Raw genomic sequence first — 25,477 nt, forward strand, 5'->3', positions numbered from 1 at the left:
GACGGATCTTTCCCTCAGGAGCTGGTGGAGACCAGAGCAGAGCTAAAAGGAGAGTGGATACTGAGGAGCAAGATCTGATCTGGTCTGTGCTGTGAGACCATGTCCATTACTGGACCAGTTCTCTGACCCAGAGGCTCAGCTGCACGGGTTACAAGCTCAAATCAGTTTCCCTCCTCAAGTGCCCATGAGCAAGACACAGCATCTTCATCAGTGAGGAGCAGAGCTGAGTCTGCCGCTGAGAAGCACACGGATCAGCAGCTCTGAATCAGAGTGTGGGAGTTGAGCGGCAGACCATCCTGCGCTGTGTGGAGCTGGCCTCAGCTCCCAGATCCTCAGCTGTAGGCTACAGTGTGATGTAACAGGAAGTAGTGGGTTGCCTTTCCAGCGTCAACCTGACAGCCGCCTCAGCTGCGCTCAGTGAGCGCCGGAGATCTGCGGTGATCGCTTCTCTCTGCCGGAGCCGAGGAGGAGGAGCAGAGGACGCTTTGGGGGACCGCCTGGAGAGTTTACTCCGGTTCAGATCAGACCTCCTGCGCCGCGGTTGGATTTTTCTCTCTGGTAGGACGCGCTGAAGCGGGAGTGTGAATTGTGTGCGATGCTGCTGTGTTAGTCCAGTGCTTCGGGGGCTCTGAGCTGCAGTGTTGTCGAGTAGAATGAGTCCAGAGTTGACAGCGCGTTCTGTCCACGGTCTGTGTGTATCTGCCCGGATTACAGAGCCGAGGAGCGCGCCTTCATACGGTCTGCTCATGCCTCAACACTAATGTGAGCATCCGTAAGAGGGTCCAGTCTGCACGGTCCCTGCATGTGGTAAATATGGATGGCAGAGGACCGGACTGAGTCTGTGGGTCATACAGCGGATCATACGCGTTTATCCAGGTCTCCCTCTCCGCTTCACGGAGCCTTTACTCACGATGCGTTAGACTGAGCGGGTGATGGCTGAGGGTTTCTCACTCTGCAGTAAGATGGAAGTGCGTAAAAGCCTTTTAGCGGAGGTAAACCTGCGCACGCACAGATTATCTGAACAACTTAATGATCGATTCTAACATCAGCGCGCACGCATGGCTGACCCGGCCAGGCTTAACGGTACACGCACGGATCGCTCAGTGTAGCAGCCCTGACATCAGTTCTATCATGAAATAATCAGTGAGAGAGTGTGTGTGAGGGGCTGAGATGCTCGGAGTGACTGCTCTGAGATCAGCGGTGATTCAGCTCCATTCACAGCTCAGGCTTTGATGTAAGCGCATGGTTACATAAGCAGCAGCGGATTTGGACATGCTGGAAGTTTGTGGGCTGGACAGTAAAAACGAAAGGGGATGATGGTGATGGTGATGGTGGTGATGGTGGTGATGGTGATGGTGAGGAGGAGGAGGAGAGCCGCTGGCTCTGTACAGTCGTTATGAAGGGACAGAGCAGAGGTGAGTCCCAGGCCACAGAGCAGATTGAGAGCAGGAGTGAAGTCTTCCTGCAGGCACACAGCTGTTCAGATGCATTAACTACAGTGTCATGTAATGGAAATAACAAAGTGGCTGACACGTCTTTAAACTTTGTTCTAAATTGTTTTAATTGTTTAAAACCATCCATCAGTCTGTGTGGTTAAAACAGAACTACAGCAACATGGAACTAAACCAACTGTCAGGACTGTGGAGAGGGTGTGATCAGGTTTGATTGAATAACACTCATCACATTTTACTCCAAACGTTGCTAAATACTGTCTGATGCACAGACGAACATGACGTCACCTCACACTTAAAAACCAATGGGAAGAAAACAACAGATGCACAGACACAGAGATCTCTTGTGAAATAACCAAGACCTGTTTAAACCCCCTCTCCTCTCCTCTTTGTAGGAGACTGATTGAGAAAATGTGTTTTTAGGGCCTTTCAAGTGAATCAGTTGCAACATCGCTCACGTGTTGTGGCCTGAAGAAAAGAAACTGGAGAAATGAACAGAACATGTATTTTCTGCTTCCCTGTCTCTGTGATGTTGTCGTGTTTCCTCAGATTTATCTTTCTCTTCACCCCTGAGTTAGAACCACTGTGCTGCAGCTCTGCTGTTCCCTGTGCCACATGAATGTCGCTCCACTTTCTGCATCAACATGTTGCCAGTGACATAAACGTGAAGTAGATCCTGTTGATCTTGAAGCGCAGGGATACAAATGATTGTAAATACCACACAGAGAGCCTGGTAAAACCTGCGTTCTTACCTCACTGTCCATGCATGTCAGCTCTCGGGACATTTTGGACAGTGAACGCATCAGAGCTGCCAGTTGGCAGCACTGTCAGATGAGCCTGTGAGGCCTCCTCTGCTCTGACATGGTCTGATTTTCCGGGCCCTGCACTGAACGCTGGAGCTGATCGTGCGGTGGGAATGTCGTGCAACCTGTCGCATTCAACCCCCGAACGGTCACACGGAGTGTTTACAGCCCGAGTCCAGAAAGAGGCGATTAAATGTGGGTGAGACAAAGGTCTTGGTGGAATAGCTCCCAGAGCCCCTGCTATCTCCAGGGAATGGTCGCTCTGTTACTAAAGCAGTGGCATTTAAGAGGCTGCACTGGTGGAATCTCATTCACACAGCAGCTCTGTGCCTCACAGGGTCAAACAGCAGGGCTGACTTTCTTTCTTCCCTCCATGTAGGAGCAGCTGTGGTCACATTCTGCCTCCCTACAGACAGTGCAGGTACAGAAACCACCAGATTCACGGCCGCAAGAGTAACGACGATGCTCATGAAACCTGACCCCTCATAAATCAGTGGAGGCTCACGGGGCTTCTGCAGCCTGCATCTGATCGATTGCTGTGGACGCTGGAGGAGCTCTCACGTAACAATTTCATGTTCCTCCAGCATCTTTTCCTGTCCGTCAAACGCATTCAAGTCGAACCTTTATTGTGCTCCAACTCGGATCAGATCAACAGCCCAGGTATACGTCATATGTTTTTTCCTGCCTGCTTCCATCGGGCTGAAGTTATCGTGTTACACAAAAGCACAATGATGTACATATGCACCTGTGCTCCCCTCAGGTTCTGGATTCAGTTTCGGGGATGTGAAACCTTTTGAGGTCATTTTTTCCCCTCATACATTATGGAGGGTCTTTTTCTTTTTTCTTTCCCCTCCAGTTTTTAATTTCAGTGCACACGGTGCCTGACGACACCTTCTCATGGGTTTCTGTCTTCAGAAGCAGCATCTGCCTGCAGAGCTTGGCAGTGTGAGCTGCAGTGCTTTGTGGAGGATGGAGGTCAGTGGGGAAGAGGCTGTTCCATGTCTGTGTGAGCAGTGACACAGGCTTCCTGATTTACTGTGTGGGAGGGGGCTTCTGGCATATGGAATAGAGGAAATGGCTCTGTGTGTCTGTCTGTTTATCTTCCAAAGGTGAACCTTCAGTCCTGTATAATGGGAGTATTGAACCACAGTCATTTTGTAGTCTAAGGTCTCGTAACGCAAAATTACCATATCCTGTTCTTGGGGATTTTACAGTGCATTACTGAATAATTTGTTAGAGAAAGTGCAGAGACTTCAGGTTTTGAAGAGCTCCCATTTTCCAGCCACTACACTCGGCTCTGAACTCCTCTTCCACTCGGCGTTTTCTGCTGCTATGAGCACATGTCTGCAGCAGACATTTCTGCTGGATCTCCAATTAGCTAACTTACTCTACTGTGAAAATGTGACTATTATTATTGTCAAAGCCAGGCTGCCGTAAGCTGTGCCAAAATCCTCTCTGTATTATTGCAGTGAATTGGTTTCCAAGGTTAATAAAAGTCCCAAATTGCTCAGCTCCCCTTTAAAAGATGATAGTATTATTGTCCATATTATGTATAATAATCACAACTCCCAGTGTGACCTGTGTGAATACTCGGTTTCGACTGGCTGATTACTTTACACTCTCCTGTCTCGTTTTTGTTTCATCTGTCTTACATTCAGCCATCGGCTCTGACCGTCAACGTAGAGCTTTAACAGTTAGAAATGAGAAAATGAAACCTAATCCATCTGTAATTTGATCTTTTTTCAAGTGTTCAAGCAAAATTGCGCAAAATTTTCTGGTTCCAGCTGAAATGTGAGAGTTTACTGATTTTCTTTGTCATATATGAAATGAAATTGATCGTTTTTGATCCTGAATCATCATCATAGCCTCTGAAAGACTGAATTTTAACATTTCATTGATAGATAATTAAAATAATAATTAGTTGCTGCCCTGCTGATGGTATTGGTGGTTGTTTTTACAAAACCCCTAACATGTCAGATCATTACATTATTATCACTACTATGAAAAGAGTAATGATCATTATTTTCATAGTAGCTCACACATGTAAGTAGTTAAATGTTTTTGTTACACAAACCCGCAGCATTCAGAGCAACCTGAGCCTGTTAATAATGACCTGAATAGCTCCCTCAGAGGTCAAGTCTAGGGCCCACTGCGAGCACATGGAGGATTTTCCTTGGCTTCCTCAGGGCAGTCTTAAAACAGCTGTGAATTTGACCGAGCTCCAGGGTTATTTTTGTCGTGGCAATACCAGAAGGGAACCACACACACCAGCTCTGGAAGACCCTGCGTTCACTGCTGATGTTGCCTGACTCCATTAAAAGCTAAAGCAGATGTAGAGCTGAGGCCAGTCTGTGAGATAAAGCTTTTTAAAAGGGTTTTCACCTGGATATATCAGGTGTGATGTGGAGCGTCACTGAGGCGGAGATGGATCGAGTGACACTGAGCGCAGGGAGCATTAGTGATTGGTGCTTGACTAGCTTGTAGAGACCCCAGGGGCCATCTCTCCTGGTTTATAATGTTTCCACGCGTAGCCAGAAGTAAAACAGTTGATAATTGAGCTGATGTCATTCAGAGATATGAGCCACCATTTCCCATTTCTAATCACTGCGACAAACTGAACCTGTGAAAGCCACAGCCAGGTCTGACGCAGAAATATCACACAGGAAGGAAATATAGCCTGCTGAGAAAGCTAAAGCTATTGTGCAGAGCTGTCAGCCTGTCTGTGCACTTCAAGCACTTGACAAAGAAAATCTAGTGACCTGTGGATACAAGGCTCCATGTAGTGGAGAGAGCTGGTAGAATTAGCCACTCTCTCCCACCAGCCTGTACTGTACGCCTCAGGTTAAACAGGGAGCACATGCTGCGCAGGTTAGACTATTTTAAACACAACCTGGACGCCCCACAGCTCCATCACAACATTTACATTCACACCAAGGACAATTACTAGCGGCTACGCAGGTGCAATGCATGATGGAGCCTGGTTTATATTTAACTGTGGTATTTGGACTATTTTTTCCTTTGCGTAGACTGGAGGCCTCGAACGGGATCCTCCTCTACATCTGAAGACAGCTGTGCTGTTGGTGATGGTTTATGTCATGTTAAAGTAATGGCGGCGTGGTGTACGTCCATTTCAGCTTCAGAGGGGAAATAGGTTTGTTTTCATCAGCTAACAGCGTGTCCGTTCATCCCTGTTTGTTGTCCTCCTTTAAAGGAAAATTCAGACATTTTGGGAAAGACACATTTTCACTTTTGTGCTGAAAGTTAGATGAAAAATTGATACCACAGCCAGGAGGCACTTAGCTTAGCCAGCACTGAGACTGGAAACAGGGGAAACAGCAAACCTGGCTCTGTCCAAAGGTAAAGTAACATAATCCACCTACCAGAACCTCTAAAGCTCTCCAAGAACATCAAGGTGCAGTTTTTACAGGGAGGTATGTGCCAGGCCAGAGCACAAGGATAAACACCTGAAGATAACATGTTAACAGGTTAGCTTGTTACGTTTGGTCAGAGCCAGGCAGCGGTGGAAGTTTAAAGATTAGAAGCACAAAAGTTCCTTATCTTTTTGCAGAAAATCAGCTCCTGTGTTGGATATATTCAGTTTACATTTTGAACACTGACACATTAACCTGTTAGCAGTGTTTTCTGTGCTGTTTTGTTGGTCCATTAAATAGTTTTTTAATGAAACCAGCTGAGCGGTTTAAAGGGGATCTCTCCTTTTGGTTGACCTGCAGTCAATTAAAAACTGTGAGCCCCAGTAAGACACTGTTCGGGGTCAGGGGCCAGAAAGGTTGTGAGGGTGATATCTCACCGAACTCTTTCCAAGAAAGTGAGAAAACATGTTTCCCAAAATGTCCAAACTGTTCCTTTTGGAGAACGTTTTGAGTGATTTGGTTGAACGCTGAAAGACAACAGAGAAGAACAGATGGAATGAGCCAGAATTTGGCTTTTCAGGAGCCACCGTTCATCAGCGGTCTGACTGAAGGAGTTAACGGAGTTCTGTCTCCAGCTCGGGGGACAGTTTTGTGATGTTATGCAGTTGCCCACTGTTCCTCTTTGACATTGCTGCTGTGTTTGGCAGGTTTTCAGACTCTTCCCTCGGCTACATTCAATAGCTCTGTGTTTTCTGTGACTCATGTGCCTACTGAAGAGTTCAGGCCCTGAATATTTGGCACCATTGGGACTTTGTTAGATGCTTCATGCTGTTTTCACTCACATTAAACTGTCAGACCCTTTTTAAAGCCGACACATACTTGACATTCAGCACAGGATGACTCACCTGTGTTATTCCCTTCTTTTTTTTTTAAACTGGAAGTTTAAAATTGCAGTTTCATGATATTTTCACTCATCTTCTACAAACTATGTGATAATAAGGATGTGAAACCACATCCTGCAGCAAACTTTGTACTCATGTGTCAGCTGTTGGGCTATTTAGGGCACACATTTCATCTGTGATGGGTTTTCAGCAGCACCTTTTCATTCTTATATAATGTTGCTCTAATTGCGACCAAACTTGGCAGAAACTCTCCATGGACGAATCTGCCACTGTAAAAAGTTGCCAAATGATTTTAAACTGTTGATATGAATCAGCAAAATGCAAGAGAATTCCTAACAGTTTGGCAGAAACATATTCCGATCTGTTGAAGATGATGGTAGTTATAAAGCTGAATAATCTATATTTTGTCCCTGATAGTGATGAACCCATGGACAGTGGAGCATTTAGCAACTAAAGAGTTAGTCTGAGACCGAAACAGAATCAAGATGAGAGTGAATTTTGGTCTTAGGTGTGTAAAATAGACAAAACCAAACTTAAAATGAATGCCAGTGATCCTACGTGCCTATGTGAACTTTGTCGCTACCATACGGTGATATTATGTCAGTGGCCACAAAACAAAAGCAAAGCAAACACACTGATCCAAAGGTACAGTATCCATCCTTTTCCCATGTAGAACCTTGATATTGCCTCGCCCACTGCAGTGTCCTGGTTTTCAATCGGCCTCTCTGCTGCTCGCTGACCTCCAGTGGCTCCTCATGGCCGCCTGAATCAAATTCACGTCACAGACGCTGCCTACGGAGAGACTTCTGGGTCTGCTCCCATCTACTTGAACTCAGTGTTCGGAGAGGGAGCGTAAGCCTGTATGACTGTGTTCCTCCGAGGAACGTCGCCCAGTACTGCCATGAACCAAGCTAACAAATCAGACAGGGGCATCCCTCTCGAAGACCGTGCGACAGAATCTTCCAGTATTCCTAATTCCTTGGGATACTCGGCTGCGTCATCCGTCCTTTTGACCGTACGCCCTAAAGGCCTTGAATGACTGTAGTGACTGGCTGTTACAGTAACAATATTTAGCACCAGTATGAGACTCTCTTCTTAATCTCCCCACGAGCTACATCAGTAGTAAAATGCAGTCTGTTCTCCTTCTCAGCTCTGTAGTAGTATTGCATGAAGAGAACCATGTGCTTGCCCTGGGATTGTTGGCATGATGGCCATGATGGCGTGAACACTGCAGTGACATGAATACTCAGGCATCTGGGTTGTTGTATGCTGCAACAGCACTGGAACACAACCTCCCTGTTGCCATGTTAATGCAAAGAACACCGTGTGCATCAGTCGGGGCGGCTGGGTGAGCGCTGAGGAAGTCTTTTCATGCAACTAAGATAACTCCTCCTTCACATCTGTGTAGGATTGTTATTGTTTTCCCCTGACATCTGGTGATGCCCCCGGCAACTCGGAGGCTCGCATGAGGTCCGCTCTCATGTCCTGGGCTTGGTAACATCAGTGACTGAGATGTTCAACTCGATTCAGACATTTTTCAGTCACACGGGAGAGATTATCTAAATGTACAAATGACTAAATTTGGTCATGCTGACTGAGAGGAAGAAGTCAGAGCGACCATGTTCAGTGTTAAGCAGCTTCTCCTGTGTCTTTTTTTAAAATCAGAGAATAACTAGAGAAGATACAAGAGGCCAAACCTCAGAAAATACTTTACATTGTAATATATTACAGCCCATTACACAATCAAGACAGTTGAGCTGGATGCAGGGGATCATTTTGCTAACACCTGCACTGATCGAAGCTGTTTCCCAACAGCTGTGTTTGGTAACATCAGCTCAGCTGATAAAGACGTGGACCTGGGCCACGTGCTGCATGAAGAGAAAGACAACACGTCATGATACAGAGTACACAGAGAGGACTGCTGTTAGTGTGGTCACATTCGATCCTATAGTTTCACATCCTGTGTTCTCAGAGTTATGTAACGTCTTTCAGTAGCTCCATTAAAGATATATAGCGTGGCTTCAGACAGTGACCCGTGCTCCGGCTGAACTTATCACTCCACTCCACTCGTAAATAAATCCATTTATTCTGATTTATCTTTACTTATCTTACTAACAACTGATTTATTTTTACTTTATTTACACTTGATGTAAACATTTGTTAAAAGAAAAAGTCTCAGTCCTGCTCAGAAATGTCCTTCTTATATCTCGATATGACGACGTTTAAAGTTGAACTCTGCTCTGGAAATATAAACGCCACAGACTACACATCTGCCTCGACTGGTTCGATCGAGAGAGAGAGAGAATATAATAATAATAATTATAATAATGACAGTGTGTGTTGAGCAGCTGTGAACTAAACTGATAGAAGACAACAGGTCATTTGAAGTCATCAGGTACATCTGGCCCTTGTTGTCATGCTGGGAGTTTTCTTGTCTAAAGTTTACTCAGCAGCAGAGATACTTAGCAGTGAACCCCGGTGACCAGAGAACACTTTCGTGGTTTGCTTTCTAACAACAGAATCACTTCAACAGTACAGTATTTAATTCTGTCCTCTCACCAGATGATGCTCCATGCATCAGAAAACATCCGTCTTTAGAGACTGTCTTTGCTTTTAAAGGAACAAAGGAAGTCTCTCAGGAATCAGGCTCACTTAGTTTACTGCTGTATGCAGTAAATGTAGATGAATATGTCTCTGTGGTGTGAGTGAGGAGTAAAGCTGACAGCATGAAAGTCAGCGGAGAGCCAGCACTGTGTCCACATATTGATTGTTGTGCTTGTGCATGCTGGGACTTCATCAGTTCTCATGGCCTCTCCCCTCTCTAGTTAAGTCTGCATCCTGCTATAGAACAAGGCAGTAATGATGTTATAGGCCCTCACCAGCCTAATGGACATCCGAATGCCACTGAGTGGAACTTAGAGTATGGGGCGCCAAACATCCTGTGAGGGCAAAGGATGTTTACAGCACAGCACAACATCTCTGTGGGGACAGTGGGAGTTGATAAGTGCAGGCTGAGCTCTGGCACTGGGCTGAGAAGACAACAGCTGTTATGCACAGGCTGTTTTTCTGGGTATCTCTCGGCATGCTGGCGGATGTAATAGGTGATGTCAGCTCTTGTGCAAAGTGTACATGACTAACCACTTCTGTGGAACACTCTGAGGTACTACAGATAATAGTGAACCACCCACAGTGCGCGCTGGTCTGTGGTTGGATTACGTTGACCCAAACAGATCAATAATCAAGTGCTGTGCATCTGTGGAGGTTGCTCTCTCCCAGCTTTGATCTGCAACTAGCAAGACAGTAGTTATGAGGAGTATAATCTGTCCGGTAATTTTAGGAGTTTTGGTTTTGTGGTTGTGTATTTCAAGAGCAACACATGCCACTTTTATAACTAGCAAGGAAATATTGCATTAACCTGCATCCAAAAACAGCCTCACTTTATTCTTGGAGGAGGTAAAATGGTCAAATACTAAGATTAGACAAGACAGCGTTGCAGGACTTTAAGTCTTGGGGCTGGTTTTAGAGTTTTGTTTCCCCCCTAGTGTCTTAAAGTCTATGAATGCAGCTTTAAAGGGTGAGAGGAACCAGGTTGGATAAGGTTAGACTGGGACTCCCTGTGCTTTCTGCTTTAGAACTAAATGTTGCCAGTGAACATGCAGTAAATTGCTGTTAGAAATGAGTTGCATGCTGCACGAGAGAAGGAGGCAGGGTTGGTTTGGAACACACAGAATTAAAACCTTACACTCGGTGTAATACCCGCTGCCATTTGGTTTGAATAAAGAAAGGCTGTTGTTTCTAAAAGAACTGAAACACACAGGTTTTTAAGACCAAGCATTTCTTTGGTTTCTCATGGCTCTCATTACCTGAGACTTTATCACTCCAAACAAGGCTGTGTGGAGCTGACAGCACTCATCCATACTGGCTGTGCAACACCAACCCCAATCACTATTAAGCCACAGCATGTGTTATGTTGTTTGCCACTTGTCAGTAACATTAACTTCTCAAAACGCAGTGCTGTTCTCCATGATAAATTGGGTATTTATGGCATAAATGAACAAAATTACATGCTGGAAATTCCCACCATGACAAATGGATTCCATTTAGATGGGAGGGGTCAGGGTTTTCTCTTCACTCCCACCTTTAGGATTTACTAAGTTGTTCTGTATGACCACTAAAAAAGAAGAAGAACCAGCCAAAGGAAATGGGCTGAGAAACAAACACAGCTACAGCGACACAGGCAACGTTCAGTCAGCGATTGAGAAAGCGTTCTTTGACGTCTGCTCTCCGTTTCCATCGGAGAAGACATATCCTCTGGATCCATCTGCTAATGTATGAAACGCAGCTCTTGCCAAGAAACAGCTGGGGAACTTGGCAAAGTAGACTGCTGTGTGTGTGTGTGTGTGCATTGCTGTGTGTTTGCATCCATGCATGTGTGACAGAGCAGCTGATCTTTTCCTGGCTGTTTCTAATTTGCACATCACCATAATGTTTACCAGTCCCACTTTCAGTAAGCTCCTCCTCCCCCCTCTTCCTCTCCCCTGTGAGATGCTGGTTTAACTCTGAACAGACTTGTGGCGGTGCTGGGCCAGTCCCTCTGGTGACAGAGCTGCAGGGACACTTGCAGGAATCAAAGGGGTCAAATCCCTCAGTGGTGTACTGGCTGACGGCCCCCTACCTCGCCTCCTCATTTATTTACAGGCTCATTAATTTTCAAGCTCTTAGCAAAGTTGGAAGCTGCTTAAAGAACCAGTGAGCAACATTTACAGGGATCTATGGAATATCAGTATGTTTTTATACGTTTGCATTATCACTTAAAACTCTTTGGATCTTTTGGGAGCGGGTCCCATTCCAACAGAGTCTGCCATTTCTACAGTAGCCCAGAGTGGACAAACCAAACCAAACAGCTTGTTACGTGTCAGCAATAATCAGTGTGGGAGTTGACACCATTTTGTCACCTGACGGCCACCGTAGACTCTCCCATCTGCTTGTAAAGAAAGGGTATTCAGCTGGTTACAATCCACGTCCTCACTCTTCGTTACCACTAAATCCTACAAACTGCTCCTTTAACGCTTCAGCATCTCAGTTACAAACCAGAAACAACAAAACCACAACATCATGATCTCTTCTAACTTACAGCTAATGGACATTTTCAGTATTAAGAAAAAAACAACTTGCTGGACCCAGTTAAACTTTCTTGAAGGTAAATTTGTATGTGACAGGGGAGAAGTGATGAGCAGGCACGTTTACACCACAACAAATACAACACTAAGTTAGCTCGCGCAGTTAGCGAAAAATGACTTCCCTGTGTCTGAGACCATCAATGGACAGCATGGGTGTAAAAAACCTAAAATAATGATGAGCTTCATTACACTACATCCACTTATTTTCCATGCATATCCATTTACCATCAGTGACAGAAATGAAATGTGTGCTTAAAGGCCCTGCATCTTTTAAATCCTGGCCTTTTAAATTAATTTTCCTGTTTCTCCTGTGCAGTGTTGGTTCCATCCCACTAAACTTAATTAGACTTCAGATGTTGCAAATTCAAGTGATGACCTAGTACCTTTGAGGCATGAAAGATGTTATTAAATTTCTCTTCTGAATGAGATGTAATCCACTCCTGTATGCCGTGTACCTTCGTGTATGTCATCCTGGGTTCAGGTTCTCTCTTATTCCTCCTGTTTCTTTTTATCCCCTGAGCTGCTCGGAGAAAGAAAGAAAAAAGCTTGTTACAGTGTCACACTGAAAGCAACACAGCCACATGAACCTAGCCTGGTGATTTCTATCAGGTATTCTAACAATGCTACCAACCTGTTCTGGTTACCCTGGGTGCCAGTGTGGACCTCACTCACAGAAAAAGGAAATACATGCTTGACTGTTAATGGCACACTGAGCCTCCAAAGTCTACACAGAATGAACTGGAGGAGCTGCAGACCTGTACCTCTTTCATAGTGAAATATAAAAGGTAGTAGTCTGGCTTAAACGATCTAAAGCTACCCGAGCGTTAGTACCCCCACTGTTTTGCAAAGCAGACTTGTACAACCTGAGGGATGTGTTTCCATTTGAATTCTGTCTCATCTGGTATGCAGCAGCCGTGACATGAAATCCCAGTGGCCTGCAGCTTTGCCGCAAACAGCTCTCTGGGATTCTGCTTTGATGAGACACCATCATCACCTTTTAAAATGAATTGCTGTCACATTTGAGGATTTATGGAACAGTTCAAAGGAGAAATGGCCCAACACACACACAAAAACACACAGCAGCAGTGAGAGCATGGGATTTTCCAGCTCCTTATTGTCCCAGCTTTGATCACCAAGTCAGCAATGTGGGGATATTTAACTCCAAACTGACCTCACATGTACGGTCAGTGACAGCATGCGAACATCAGATCGGATCGGGGTAGATCCATGACTCCATTTACAACTGGCATTAAAATATCCAGACTATACATGAACCTATTACCCTGATTACATTCACACCTGCTATTAATATCTGTCAGTTTGAGATCTGATGGCTCTGTCCAGCTCACATGCTCTTCACTTTAGCCCAAAAACACCACAAACAAAAGACAGAAAAGGACGAATAAAAGATGGCAGCTGTTTGCTCGCCCTTCACAGCAGCAGCAGAAGCCGAGAGCACTGCTTTTTTGTGTTTACTGGCTAATGGCTGCTAGCTGCGTAGATGCTACCTTGCTGATTTGGTTGCGCAGACTATGCATCTTGAGTGCATTTACATCTGTACTCTAGAATCTACACTGACGATGTCACAGTGCAAGAGAAAAAAAACAAAAACAGCTAGCAAAGAGAAAACGTTTCCTCTGCTGAAGATCATCTCATCATCTCTATCTGTACATTTCCCTCAGTACAGTTATGTGTGGTTTCGGGGTTGCCTAGCGACATGACTCTTACATTAGTCCACCTGGTGCTCAGTGTTTTTTCCACTGCATGTACTCAGTCATTCAGTGGTTCAGTGTGCTTCTTTCTTGCTGTTAACAGCAGGATCTGTTCACTTTAATCGAACATATTATCATTATAATTATAATCTGTGCATGTTGCTGTAAATGAGGTTTATTTGTCCCAACATTTCAGCAGATTAAAGCCACTAGTGAAGCATTTATCAACAGTAGGAGAGATAAGCTGTGAAATTCTCTTTATCAAATGATTTTATTGCTCTATAATGATACGGTTTAACGTTCTGTTATCCATTGCAGATCTACAGCTGGTAAATCATCAACCAGCTCTGACATGGCCAAAAGGAAGATGGGCAGCATTGGGCGGAGCTGGATGGTGGGACTCGTACTGCTGTGTAATCTGACAAAGGTTGGACAAACAAGCAGAATCTGAAATGATGATGATTCAGTGATAGAAAAGTCTCTGTAATTTATCTCACTGTTCCAATGTACAGTATCTACATTTTTTAAAATACTGTAGCTAAGATTATGTCTCACACATTTAGACTTCTCCACTGTATGTCAGGTTATGTTGGAGGTTATATAAAGGATTTAAAAAGCTGCCTCAGGTTGGTATCTGCTGTGTAAGAAGAAGCTGGACACATCTGCTTGGCAGTGTCTCTGCATAGATGTCATATTTTCCATGGAGTGCAAATGGATTTAATGGAAGCTTGTGTATGTTAGACTCAGTTTCCAGGCATTTTAACTAGGACACGATGACTGATTTTTGAAGGTTATTCTTAAGCTAAAGCAGAAACATTATAAAGCATAGAGTCAAAAAACCTTTTTCGCCTAAATACTCGTTCAGCTCTTTTGAATAATGGTGATTCATTTGCCTTTTCTCTCTTTTCTTGTAGTTTTTCGTCAAAGCAAGTCTGGAGGTCAATGAAACGCAGCACCAGCATCCAACCAATGTCTACCATGACATGGGAGTGACCAGGAACAAGATAGTAACTGCACAGTTCGAGTGCTATCAAAAGATAATGAAGGATAATACCAACAACAGACAAGGTTTGTTTCATGTGTCCGAACTTTAAAGCCGTTCAGGTTGGACAGCTGTTAAGAAGTTACTGGAACCACCTGCACAAGTCTGTGTTACTACGTTTGTGTATTAGTTTGGAAGTTTCCATGGTTCAAGATATTAAACGCACATTCTCAGTCTTAATATTTGAACATACTCACTCATACACTGTCGTTGTTTGGTAGCCTCTAACACTCTCTGTGGTTTCAGAGCCCATGTGTAATCGCACGTGGGATGGCTGGCTGTGTTGGGACGACACTAAGGCAGGAATTATCTCAGAGCAGCACTGTCCGGACTACTTCCAGGATTTCGATCCCTCAGGTGAGATCTGTAGCCAAACCTGCCAGTCGTAGTTGGCAGTCGACCAGCAGAGGCTGAGCTACCCTGGCTTTTACTCCCTAATACAAGGTCAAATCCTCATCTGTAGTTTGTAGTGCAGGCTTTTAGTTATAACTTTGCAGGTTGAAAGCCCAAACTGAGATAATGCTTGTGGCATCACCAGAGTTAAAGCTCCTCTGGAACCACAGAAAACATTATGTAACTGATTTTAACAGGCTGAGTGGTACTCTGCTGACTAATAAACTGGCCATGTGTAAAATTGGTGGAGTGCCCCTTTATCTCTGAGTGTTCCCCCTTTTTGTTTGATCACGAACTGACAAGAGCAATGCAACAAATAAAAACCAGTCCTTTAAGATGAAGCCTGAAGGACTGAAACCTTCTTAGAAAACGTTTAAATGTCAGAACTACTATGGTATTTCAAGGGTGTTTTTGTCTCATGTCTACTTCATCATTTTAACCTGCAGAGATGGTGACAAAGATCTGCACTGACAGCGGTCACTGGTTCCTGCATCCTGAGAGCAACCGAACATGGACAAACTACACTCGCTGCAATGAACACACCAATGAAGGCAGAGTGGTTGGTCACTTTATAATATGACAATAAAAGTACATAATATATGGTCTAGTAAAGTATAAAATACAAAGAACTGAGTCAGCACTGACCTTTTAACAGGTCTCTGGGCAATTACTGTACTGTTTATTTGCAGTGATGATAGGATGGTAGAAGGCCACTAATGTGCAAATTACATGCAGCATTGTGGAGTCAGTGGACATTTATGTCTTATATAATTTATATGTAACTAAAAAGCACAACTGAACATGAATGTTGTTCTCATGTTGGCTGAAATGCACTGAAATGATCAGTTTGTTCTGAGAAAAAAATGAGGTTACTGAAAGTAAATAAAACAAGTCTACTTATTTTAACATACTGTATGTACTATGTAGATGGAAAATTTGGCCTAAAGGTGGCGCTAACAGAGGACTCAATCCTGTGTTCCCCAGCTCTGTATTTGCTTAATGTGACTATTGTGGGAACTTGTCAAAGGGGCTTTCTGTTCCCCAGCACTGTTCCAAAAAAACAACAACAAAACAAAACTGGATAATATTTATGAAAAATTTTCACTTGCAACACAGTACAGCAGAGGGTTAATGTATGCTGACAGTATTATTGATGGGAACAAAGGAGCTTGGGAACTAGGACCCTGGGAACATACAGTAGATATGCTAACCCAACAGAAAGGTGTGTAAAATCATTAGAATTCATCATCTAGAGATTAGAACTGTCTGCAGTAAATAATCTGGCCCTTACAGTATAAACACTGGAGACCATGAATATCTATAAACAATCTCCTTCCTCATCCATTTCCCATACAGAGTAAATAGCTAACATTTAATAAACTGAAATGAGTGTATCTATGGAAACATATAGCTGTACAGGAACATCCTGGTGACACTAAAGTGATTTTATTGTCTCACAACATTAGTGGTCATTAGCAGATCGAAATAATCTAATACATGTCTCTTGTCTCCTTCTAGACTGCAATGAATCTTTTCTACTTAGCCCTCATAGGACACGGACTGTCACTGACCTCCCTCTTCATCTCCCTTGGAATATTCTTCCACTTCAAGTGAGCCAGCAAACTTCATCTTAACATGCTTTATCGACACACGATTCCTCCCTGGCGTAAATCAATAACATGGTCTTGTAATGTCTTTCTTACTTCCTGCAGGAGTTTAAGTTGCCAAAGGATCACCCTTCACAAAAACCTCTTCTTTTCTTTCGTTCTGAACTCTGTGATCACCATCATTTGGTTGACAGCAGTGGCAAACAACCAGGAGCTGGTGCAGAGGAATCCAGTGAGTTTATGGATTTATGGATAGTTTTTAATTGTTCATTTTTATCTATTTTATATCATATCATATAGTTCTCTACATGTGCAGTTGTACTATTCCTTTTGTTATCTTATTTTCAGTATATGAACATAAACACTGCTCCAGAAACCACTTTCTTTAGTGATAGAACAGCTCCATGCTTTTATTCATTTCACATAACTGAACAAAAAAATTATAGAAGCAGAGACAACAGCGTCAGTCACTATCTCCAGTCAGTATGTGCATGTGCTTCTTCCTCAGACGAGCTGTAAAGTGTCCCAGTTCATTCATCTGTACCTGTTCGGCTGCAATTACTTCTGGATGCTGTGTGAGGGGATATACCTGCACACTCTCATCGTGGTGGCCGTGTTTGCTGAGAAACAACACCTCATGTGGTACTATCTTCTAGGCTGGGGTATGTAGTTTGTATATTCCATCTGACATCGACTCAGCTCTCAGTATTACAGCTATGTGAGGTTTTCAGACTGCAAAGTCTAATATCCTCATTAATGTCTCACTCTTTTTTTGCAGGCTTTCCTCTCATTCCAGCCTCCATACATGCCATTGCTCGAAGTTACTACTACAACGACAAGTAAGCTCTTGAGTGCATTATGTATTAGAGTTAATACTACAGTCTGAAATGACAGCTAAAAAACTATAATAAATGCAGAAGGTAAAATATTAAAAAAAGGCTCCTTTGTATGGTTAGTTAGTGAACTGGTGAGCTATCTCGCTACCTCTGTTTTCTCTCTACTCTTCTGTTTACTTCCTCCTGATGTGGTTTCCACCATTTTGTTCAATAGAAAAAAGTTACTGAAGAGGGAAAATGAAGCTCTCCCAGCTAACAGCTAGTTAGCAAACGGGACAATTAGTTCAGATCTGATCGTCTGTACCATCGACCCCTCTCTCGTAACTGTCTGTAAAGGACTGCTGCAAATATCCAATGAAAAATAAATGAATGGAATGCTGCCTAAAACGCGTTTAAAATGAGAGTTAATTTGGTTGGCGTCACGTTAATATATCGTATAAATGTGGTAAAGACAGTGTAAAATTATCTGCATCCTCCAAAGTTCAACATTGATCCTGGCTTCTCTCATGAATTCTCCCAAGCTGTTCATGCAGATTAATTTCTCAGAACACCCACTGATCTGCATCATGGGTCACCTGTCATGTGATGCATTGACACTGTTGTGCAAACTTTTCTCTTTTGTCTCTCCATTGTAGCTGTTGGATTAGCTCCAAAACATCGCTGCTCTACATCATCCACGGTCCCATCTGTGCTGCTCTTTTGGTAAGACGGCTCACTGTTTTTCCTGACAACCATCAATTACGGTGAAATAAAGTACGGTGTAAAATAGAACAACTGCCTCCTTCCATATTTCACTTGGTTCACTGTTTTTATTGTGCAATGAGCAGCAATAAGCTCCTTTTGTCTTCCTCCAAGTGGACACTGTGGGGGGTCTGCAAGCAGGCCACAGTTTCACAGCATACATAATTGTGTTTATCTTGTGAAATCAATGCATCTGCTCAATGCTTCTCTGAGGATCCGCCCACTGGTCCCCAGGCCCCTGTTGCATTCTAGGAATTCACCTAATCAGCATAACCGGGCATGCTTCAGAGAAAAGTGGTCCCTAAAGACTCTCTTAGGACTAAATGTTCAGACTCTAACAACCTTTACTTTAGGTACAAAAAGGACTTACTTTTATTTATATGGATTATTTGGATTAGAGTAACAGTCAGGGTCTGTCAGGTACCAAAATCATCACAGCAAACCAGTCCAAGGTTTATTTGGGCTGACAAGAATACCAAGCCTTTACCATCTTATTCTCAATAGCCAATAGCTTTGGCTTTTCCTGTCTGTCTGAGGCTTATTGATATATATGATATATTTAAAGTATTAAGAAGGTAAATGTAAAGTCTTAATCCAGCTGACAGCAGTTAACAGCATGCTAATGTACTGATGCTCTCTCTGCTGCTGTCCTCACAGGTCAATCTGTTCTTTCTCCTGAACATTGTGCGAGTGCTCATCACCAAACTGAAGGTGACCCATCACGCGGAGTCGAGTCTCTACATGAAAGCTGTGAGAGCCACCCTGATCCTGGTGCCTCTTCTGGGAATCCAGTATGTCCTGCTTCCCTACAAGCCAGAGGGACGGGTGTCCTCTGAAATATACGACTACATCATGCACATACTAATGCATTATCAGGTGAGGTTATGGTCACATGTTAGGCTCTCTCTTTTAACGAACTTTTGCCCCTTTTTTTTCTTATTTCTTAGTAAGAGCCAAACGTTCCCGTCAGCCTCTTTGGGACTTTGTTTATGTTGTAGCTCAGTAAGGAACAGCAGGAAGGAAGGCATGAATTATCTGAGCTGAGAGCAGTTGGACGTTGGCGAGGTGTTATCTGATCATCCTGTGCTGTCCCAGCATGGGCAGAGCAACAGGCCCAATCAGCTCTCAAAGTGTTTTTCAGTTTGACCTTTCGTTTTTTCAGCTTCACAGCGTGGTAAACCTTAAGATCCAATCTACAACCAACTGACTATTGAAGCTTAAAACCAGTGACACCACAGGTTATCTTTCTTTTTCATGTGATTCGTTTTTTTATTCCAGGGTCTGCTGGTGGCCACCATCTTCTGCTTTTTCAACGGAGAAGTAAGATGTTTTTTTAGACCTGCATGCACACACACTTATACATGTTTCCTCTTAGTGATCAGGGACAGACGAGGCAACTTCCCCTGCATCATTACAGCAGGTAGCAGTAGGCTTATGAGCTTTGCTGGAGACTAAAGATTATTTTCTGCTGGTGGGGAGCTGTGGGCTGCACACTGACTGCTATCAATTATTCAGGTGATTGATCTGAATACAGAATAGCTTGCTTTTGCGTTAAGTGAATGACAAGTGAAGTCAGTACCGCTGAATAACTCTGTATAATGATCCTGAGCTCATTATATGCCCCGAGAAACAGTGAGATTGAACACATGATGCATGAAATGTATGCAAACACTCAAACAGCCTTCCTCTCAAAACATAAAATAATAATGATACTGTGTCAGGGGAATTTGATTGAAGTTGAACAAGGGAATAGTTCTATACTTTGGGAAATAATATCACTCTCATTTCCTGTCTGTGTGTTGAGTACAGAACTGGAGTCATGATGTGGTTAGCCTAGCTTAGCATAAAGTCCAGAGAATCACTCGCTATCTACCACCTCATCTGTTTAGTCTGAACCAAAACAGACAACTAATGTTTTCAGAGGGAGCAGTGGATAATGTTTCGTTGAATATTAGTTGACAGGTGTTTATCCACCTGCACAGCACCTCAGCAGAAGCTGTGGTGTGATGCTCTGTACAAGAAAAACTATGCCAACACAACTCCAGGACGCTGCACATTCTCACTGTGCCCAACTGTTTTCACCAAGAAGGAGCTGCAGTGAATAAAGCCTCCATAAAACACAGCTGATGCCCACTGCCTCAAGCTTTATCCACACCCTGTAGACATGACACTGACATGGCATCCAGACACATTCTCATATCTGTTTGTTTTGTGTCAGCCAAAGAATCCTACCAAGTCCCATTAATGTCTGAAATGTGGTTTCTCTGCTCAGGTCCAGGCGGTTCTGAGGAGGCACTGGAACCAGTACCATATCCAGTTTGGCAGCAGCGTAGGAAACCACTCAGACGCCCTGCGCTCGGCCTCCTACACGGCCTCCTCCATCACAGAGGTTCAGGGCTGCTACAGCATCGACAGCCACACAGAACACATGAACGGCAAGGGCTGCCACGACGCAGACGCCTCCATCTTAAAGTCAGACAGCCCCTTCGCCTGACAGCAGCACTCCCCCTCAAACTCTATCCATCTTACCCCCCCATCCGTAAAAAACTGCACCGTGTTCGGAGCTCCGTGGCGATCAGGGCAAGTTGCCTCCTCCTGAACGTACAATTTCCAGAAGAAGAAATGAGAGAGGGAAAGGTCTGCATATGAATCTGTCCCCTCTCTGTCACACAGGCCCTTTAACAGTACTGTAAGGTGAGCTTGTTACAGCTTTTCCTGCGCTGTCTTTTCTCTACAATTTGCAGCTGAACTGCTTCACTCGGACTAAGATGCATCTGATAATCACTATATTGTTGCAATCTTTCTGCCTGACAAAACTCTCTTTAAATAGGTGAATATCAACGGCTCGGCCGTCCTTTCTTGGGGTCAAGTCGTGCACAAAAAGCCTTCGTTACACTGTAAATTCTTTCGACATGGTTAGTGCCAAACCAAGAAATCCTGCCTGCAGCATTTATTTTTTATTTTCATAATAGAATCAGAGCAGAGACAGGAGCATAATAATATATTAATGCTATATGATATCTTTCACATGTTAAACTTAATTTATCTGAACATATTTTTCTTTATTAGATGAAAATAGATAAATACCACTCAGTATTTATTAAAGTTGACGCTACATAAAGTTATGCTATAGTTTCTAAAAAGAAAAAAAAAAGTCAATTTAATACCAGTATGACTTGTTGCCAGCTTCACATAAACTTCAGCAGCGTTTATTATTTGTGTCAGTGTTTGTTGGTGTGTGTGCAGTTAATGCAGGTGATGGTATGAATCATACAGTTAGCTTGCACGCTTCATTTTTAGAGACTTAGAGATTTCATCATGCTAACGTTTGAGCGTGTTTACTGTAAGTGATCCTCACCGACTTGTATCCTTTAAACCACGTGGTAGGTTGTAACGTGACTATCACAGAGAAGCCATCACACAACCACGTGTACTCCAGTATCTGCTCATTATACTTGAATGTAATAGTTAAGGTTAAAGCCCTGGCCTCTGTTGAACATAAACACATCACATTCCCAGTCACTGCTGTCTTTAGCCTTATTCTTCTCAGATTACTTAACAGAGATGTAAGCATGACCGGGTGTTCAGACCACAAACAGCACGGTGACAAAAATTGCAGCGGGCTGTGCAGGTGAGGGTGTCGCTCCAGGTACAGGTGAGAAGATGAAATGTGACACTTAATGTTTCCTTCTGCTCCTTTCCTGCACGTTTAGAGGAAGGAGGCTCTGGTTCTGTGCAAAAATGCTTTCTAAAATTCAGTCAAAGCTAACGGCAGCTAGCCAAACAAAGTGATGCTATGCTAGCTAGTGGCAAAAACTAGGCTGAACTAGGTTTGACTTTTATTTTAATCAGATCCCTCTGCTTGGGCAGCCCCTGCAACAACGCAGTGACCTCATTCAAATGAATGAGAGAGCTCCATTTTTTCACCTCGTGCTGATATTAGTCTGAACACAGCCTTATTCAGAAGAGCTCGTGATGTGATTATCATGTCTCACGAAAGCAGCGCAGAAGAAATACAATAAAAATAAAACAAGCAACAGGCTGCATCCAGGCCTGGGCAGTAAACTCTGCACTTCTTCACTTATATCACACATTCAAATCCACAAACCTTTATTGTTTTTTCTTTAACACAACGTCCACAATGCTGGGAACATGAGTCACTATCAGCTGATGTAAATAATCTTGTAAATCTAGCGTTTGTGAACCGAGGACAAGGTGAACGTGTGAGTGTGTGTACGTGCGAACGTGTGTGTGCATGTTTTCTATATACAGTATTTATGAGTACGTCATACTCTAAAGCATTCAACCACGAAGCAGCCGTCTTATGTGACAGCGTGGGACGCTGGGGAAGAAGTTGTTTGTTGGACGTCTGTGTTTTAAAAAGGGGAGCGGTGGGAACTGGTTATTAATGAAGAGCTTTCAACAGGCTGCTGTGTTTGTCTGCTCGTGTTATTCATCATCGTCTGTTCTGTCAGCTCTCTATTTTGCCTGTATTTGAAAGTGAGGAAAGAAACGTACCACTACCTTCTGTATTATTCATGTTATATCATCATATGTTTCATGAGACTGTGTGATATGTGAGGAGGAGTCAGCGCTCACACCCTCCGTTTCCTCAACAGTCGCTCAATCAACTGTGAGAATTTCAAGCACTTCTCTCTACACAGAGCACATACAGCATCATATACATTATTTTCACCTATGAAAGAGTATTTTTGGCTGTTCAAGGGTTAATGTCAAACACAAATATACTAAGCAGGAGTTATCGTGTGAAATCCAGCTGCATCACCACAAACAGCGTTTTTTTAAATCTCAGATCTGCAGGACAGTTTCAGTTTAATCATAAACCACACGGCCTTCGTCACAGTTGTCAGTCCGAGTGATTAATGTGCAATGACAGCATCATGAAGTCTCCATAAACCAAGTCATTAACTGTGTAGTGATGCATCATCATAATTCATCAGACACAAATGTAGGAACGCCTGTGCACCATTCAAGTTGTAAATGTATGTGAATTATTTTCTCTCCAAAGGGTTTGTGAAGACCCCTGTGACCCTCTGTTGTGTTGTTGTGGTATAATGTTGTAAAGTATGACAAAAGCATTGAGGACGATGTCTGTAGTTTTGGTTTATACTGTACTGTATTTAACTTGGACGGTCTTGACACATTGACTCCACACTGCTGTTTGAATGTAACTGGTGGTGTTTCATTCTCTTTTTATTATTTCACTGAATTAGACAATGTTGCTATGTTGTGTATATCTGCATACTAATACAGTATAGCACAGCACTCACCCTCAGCTCTACATGTCGTTGTTGTTGTTTTTTTCTTTGACACAAACGGGTCTATTTCAGGAGACGTTAACATACAAACGATTCATCCTTTCACGCTCGTCTCTTCTTCTTCTGCTGTAAATGAGTTGACTGCCACATCGTTAAGAACACAACGTAACTGATTTGTGGATTTGACACCTCTGTGGTGACGAGAGACATCTGCTTCGTTGGCAGAGTCTCCACAGTAACCGTCAAAAGGAACAAACAAGCTTTGTTTTTATGTCTTACAGCTCAGCAGCAGTCTGCTACATGAAGACTTCACTCAGAGCATTCACACAGTCAAGGTTCAGGTCTACATGATGTCCATCACAGCAGCACTTTTTATTTCCTCCACTGCTTTACTCTGGTAATAACAGTCTCCCGTGCTCTTACGTAAAAATATGGAAATATACGTTCAGGGTTTTCTCTACATCGGCCTCGACACAGAAAAACATTTCTTCGGCCTGTTCCCTCGAGAGGGAACGTCACCCTGAATTTCCTCTTGGTCATACTGTGCATGCACATAATGACATACATGCACATTAATAACATCAAACCAGAACAGAACAGAAATATACGTCAGAGTAGAGCTGGACATTTAAAACACATCAACAGTCTTAATGTAACGCCTGTACTGTTCTTAGTGTGATGTTATTCATGAGGTTATGAGATACATTGAACTGCTGGATTATCAGTATCTGCTTTAAAATGAAGACGTTCTGCAGCGCGTGAAGAGCAGAGCTCTGATTTTTTCTCACCACAGGATCCCTGACATACAGTCATTTCACCGGCTGCTCTCAGATGAGTTCAAAAGTTCATTTACAGCTCTCCAACTGTAGAACAACAAACAGCTACAGACATGTTTCCACCACCAGCCTCCTCTTTATCCCACTTTGTCCAATTATAACTCCCTGTGCCGCTCCACTGCCTCCGACCAGCCTGAGCTGACGTATGGAATTTCTTGTGGCCCCTATCTCACTTTTCAGCATGTGGCGGGAGAGGCGGAGATCCAACATGTCACCTTAGCAAAAGTTTTAAAAAATAGGAGATTTCATTCAGTGGTGGAAAAAGGTAAGACGCACGTTTCCTGTGGTTCAATGTGAAGACATTTCATGTCTTTTTCTCCACGGCTGGTGGCTCGTCTCGCTCCTATGTGACCTGAATAAGTGAGGCTGCACAGCACCGGCTGGTAAACAGCGAGGAGAAGCTGCTTTAGGCTGCTGTCGCCTGCACTTAGCCTCAAAAGCACTGATACACTTTCACACTGCAGAAACTGCAGCACAGGAGCTGTTCTCTCATTTACACGTTTTGACTGGAGTGAGATGGTTTTTCTCTCGTATGTGGAGAACAGAACCAGAGACGAACGGCAGAAATATTCTAACATGCCTCTTCAGACTGAGTGAAACAGCAGTTGTTGTTCATCCTGCTCATCCAAACCCTGCTGTCCCTACTGTCTCTGCCTGAGCTGTCTGTGCTTTGTTAATTTCATCAATGTTTTTTAATACAAATGTCTCATAAATCTAAACACAGCTCGGGTTCAAATGTTTTCAGATTCCACAGGTGTCTTCACCTTGGATCCAGAACATTCTGCTGTTGTTTGTTGACCGTCAGTCTTTTTTTATATCTAATCTCCTCTCAACAAAGACAGAGTTCCTGGAACCATTTTCCAGCAGATCATCAGTGAGTCAAACAGATCCAGACTGAGAAAGTACTTCAGTGACTGACTCAGTTCAACTCCACACAGGAAAGATAAGAGTTCTGCAGCTGTCTGTTTAATCAGACTCAGATTCACTGCAGCCACGCTGCATTCCTCCCAGTGTGTGGTTACACTGTTAGTGCATGAACTTCCCACCGAGGAGGGACGTCCCCCCTCCTCTACTCAGTGCAGCGGTGAGACGGCTTTGATTCATTCCAACACAACAATGTCGTCTCAACCCTTCACTGCACCGCACCGAGAAACCTCCACAGGATGAGAAGGCGCCAATGTGTGCGCTCGTTGCTATCTAATCACATCCTGCACCCGTCCTGTGGCAGCAGAGGAAATGGGTACGAGAGGAGGCCTTTAGCTTAATGAAAACATTTAGTGATAGCTGCCGCTGTGTACATGTAGGAGAACGGCCAGCTGCATTA

General features: G+C 43.6%; 1 protein-coding gene across 1 annotated transcript; it reads left to right on the forward strand.

Moving 5' to 3' along the window:
- Positions 1-79: 79 nt before the first annotated feature.
- calcrla (calcitonin receptor-like a) lies at positions 80-23,340 on the forward strand. The gene is made up of 13 exons (XM_018683183.2): positions 80-558; positions 13,738-13,846; positions 14,334-14,487; positions 14,708-14,818; positions 15,301-15,413; positions 16,373-16,464; positions 16,567-16,693; positions 16,970-17,123; positions 17,240-17,300; positions 17,933-17,999; positions 18,696-18,914; positions 19,317-19,358; positions 20,311-23,340. The coding sequence occupies exons 2-13, from the start codon at positions 13,772-13,774 to the stop codon at positions 20,530-20,532; spliced, it is 1,437 nt and encodes a 478-aa protein (XP_018538699.1). The 5' UTR covers positions 80-558; positions 13,738-13,771; the 3' UTR covers positions 20,533-23,340.
- The last annotated feature ends 2,137 nt before the right edge of the window (positions 23,341-25,477 follow it).

The sequence above is a fragment of the Lates calcarifer genome, linkage group LG1 (genome assembly GCF_001640805.2).
Source record: "Lates calcarifer isolate ASB-BC8 linkage group LG1, TLL_Latcal_v3, whole genome shotgun sequence".
NCBI classification, from domain to species: domain Eukaryota; kingdom Metazoa; phylum Chordata; class Actinopteri; family Centropomidae; genus Lates; species Lates calcarifer.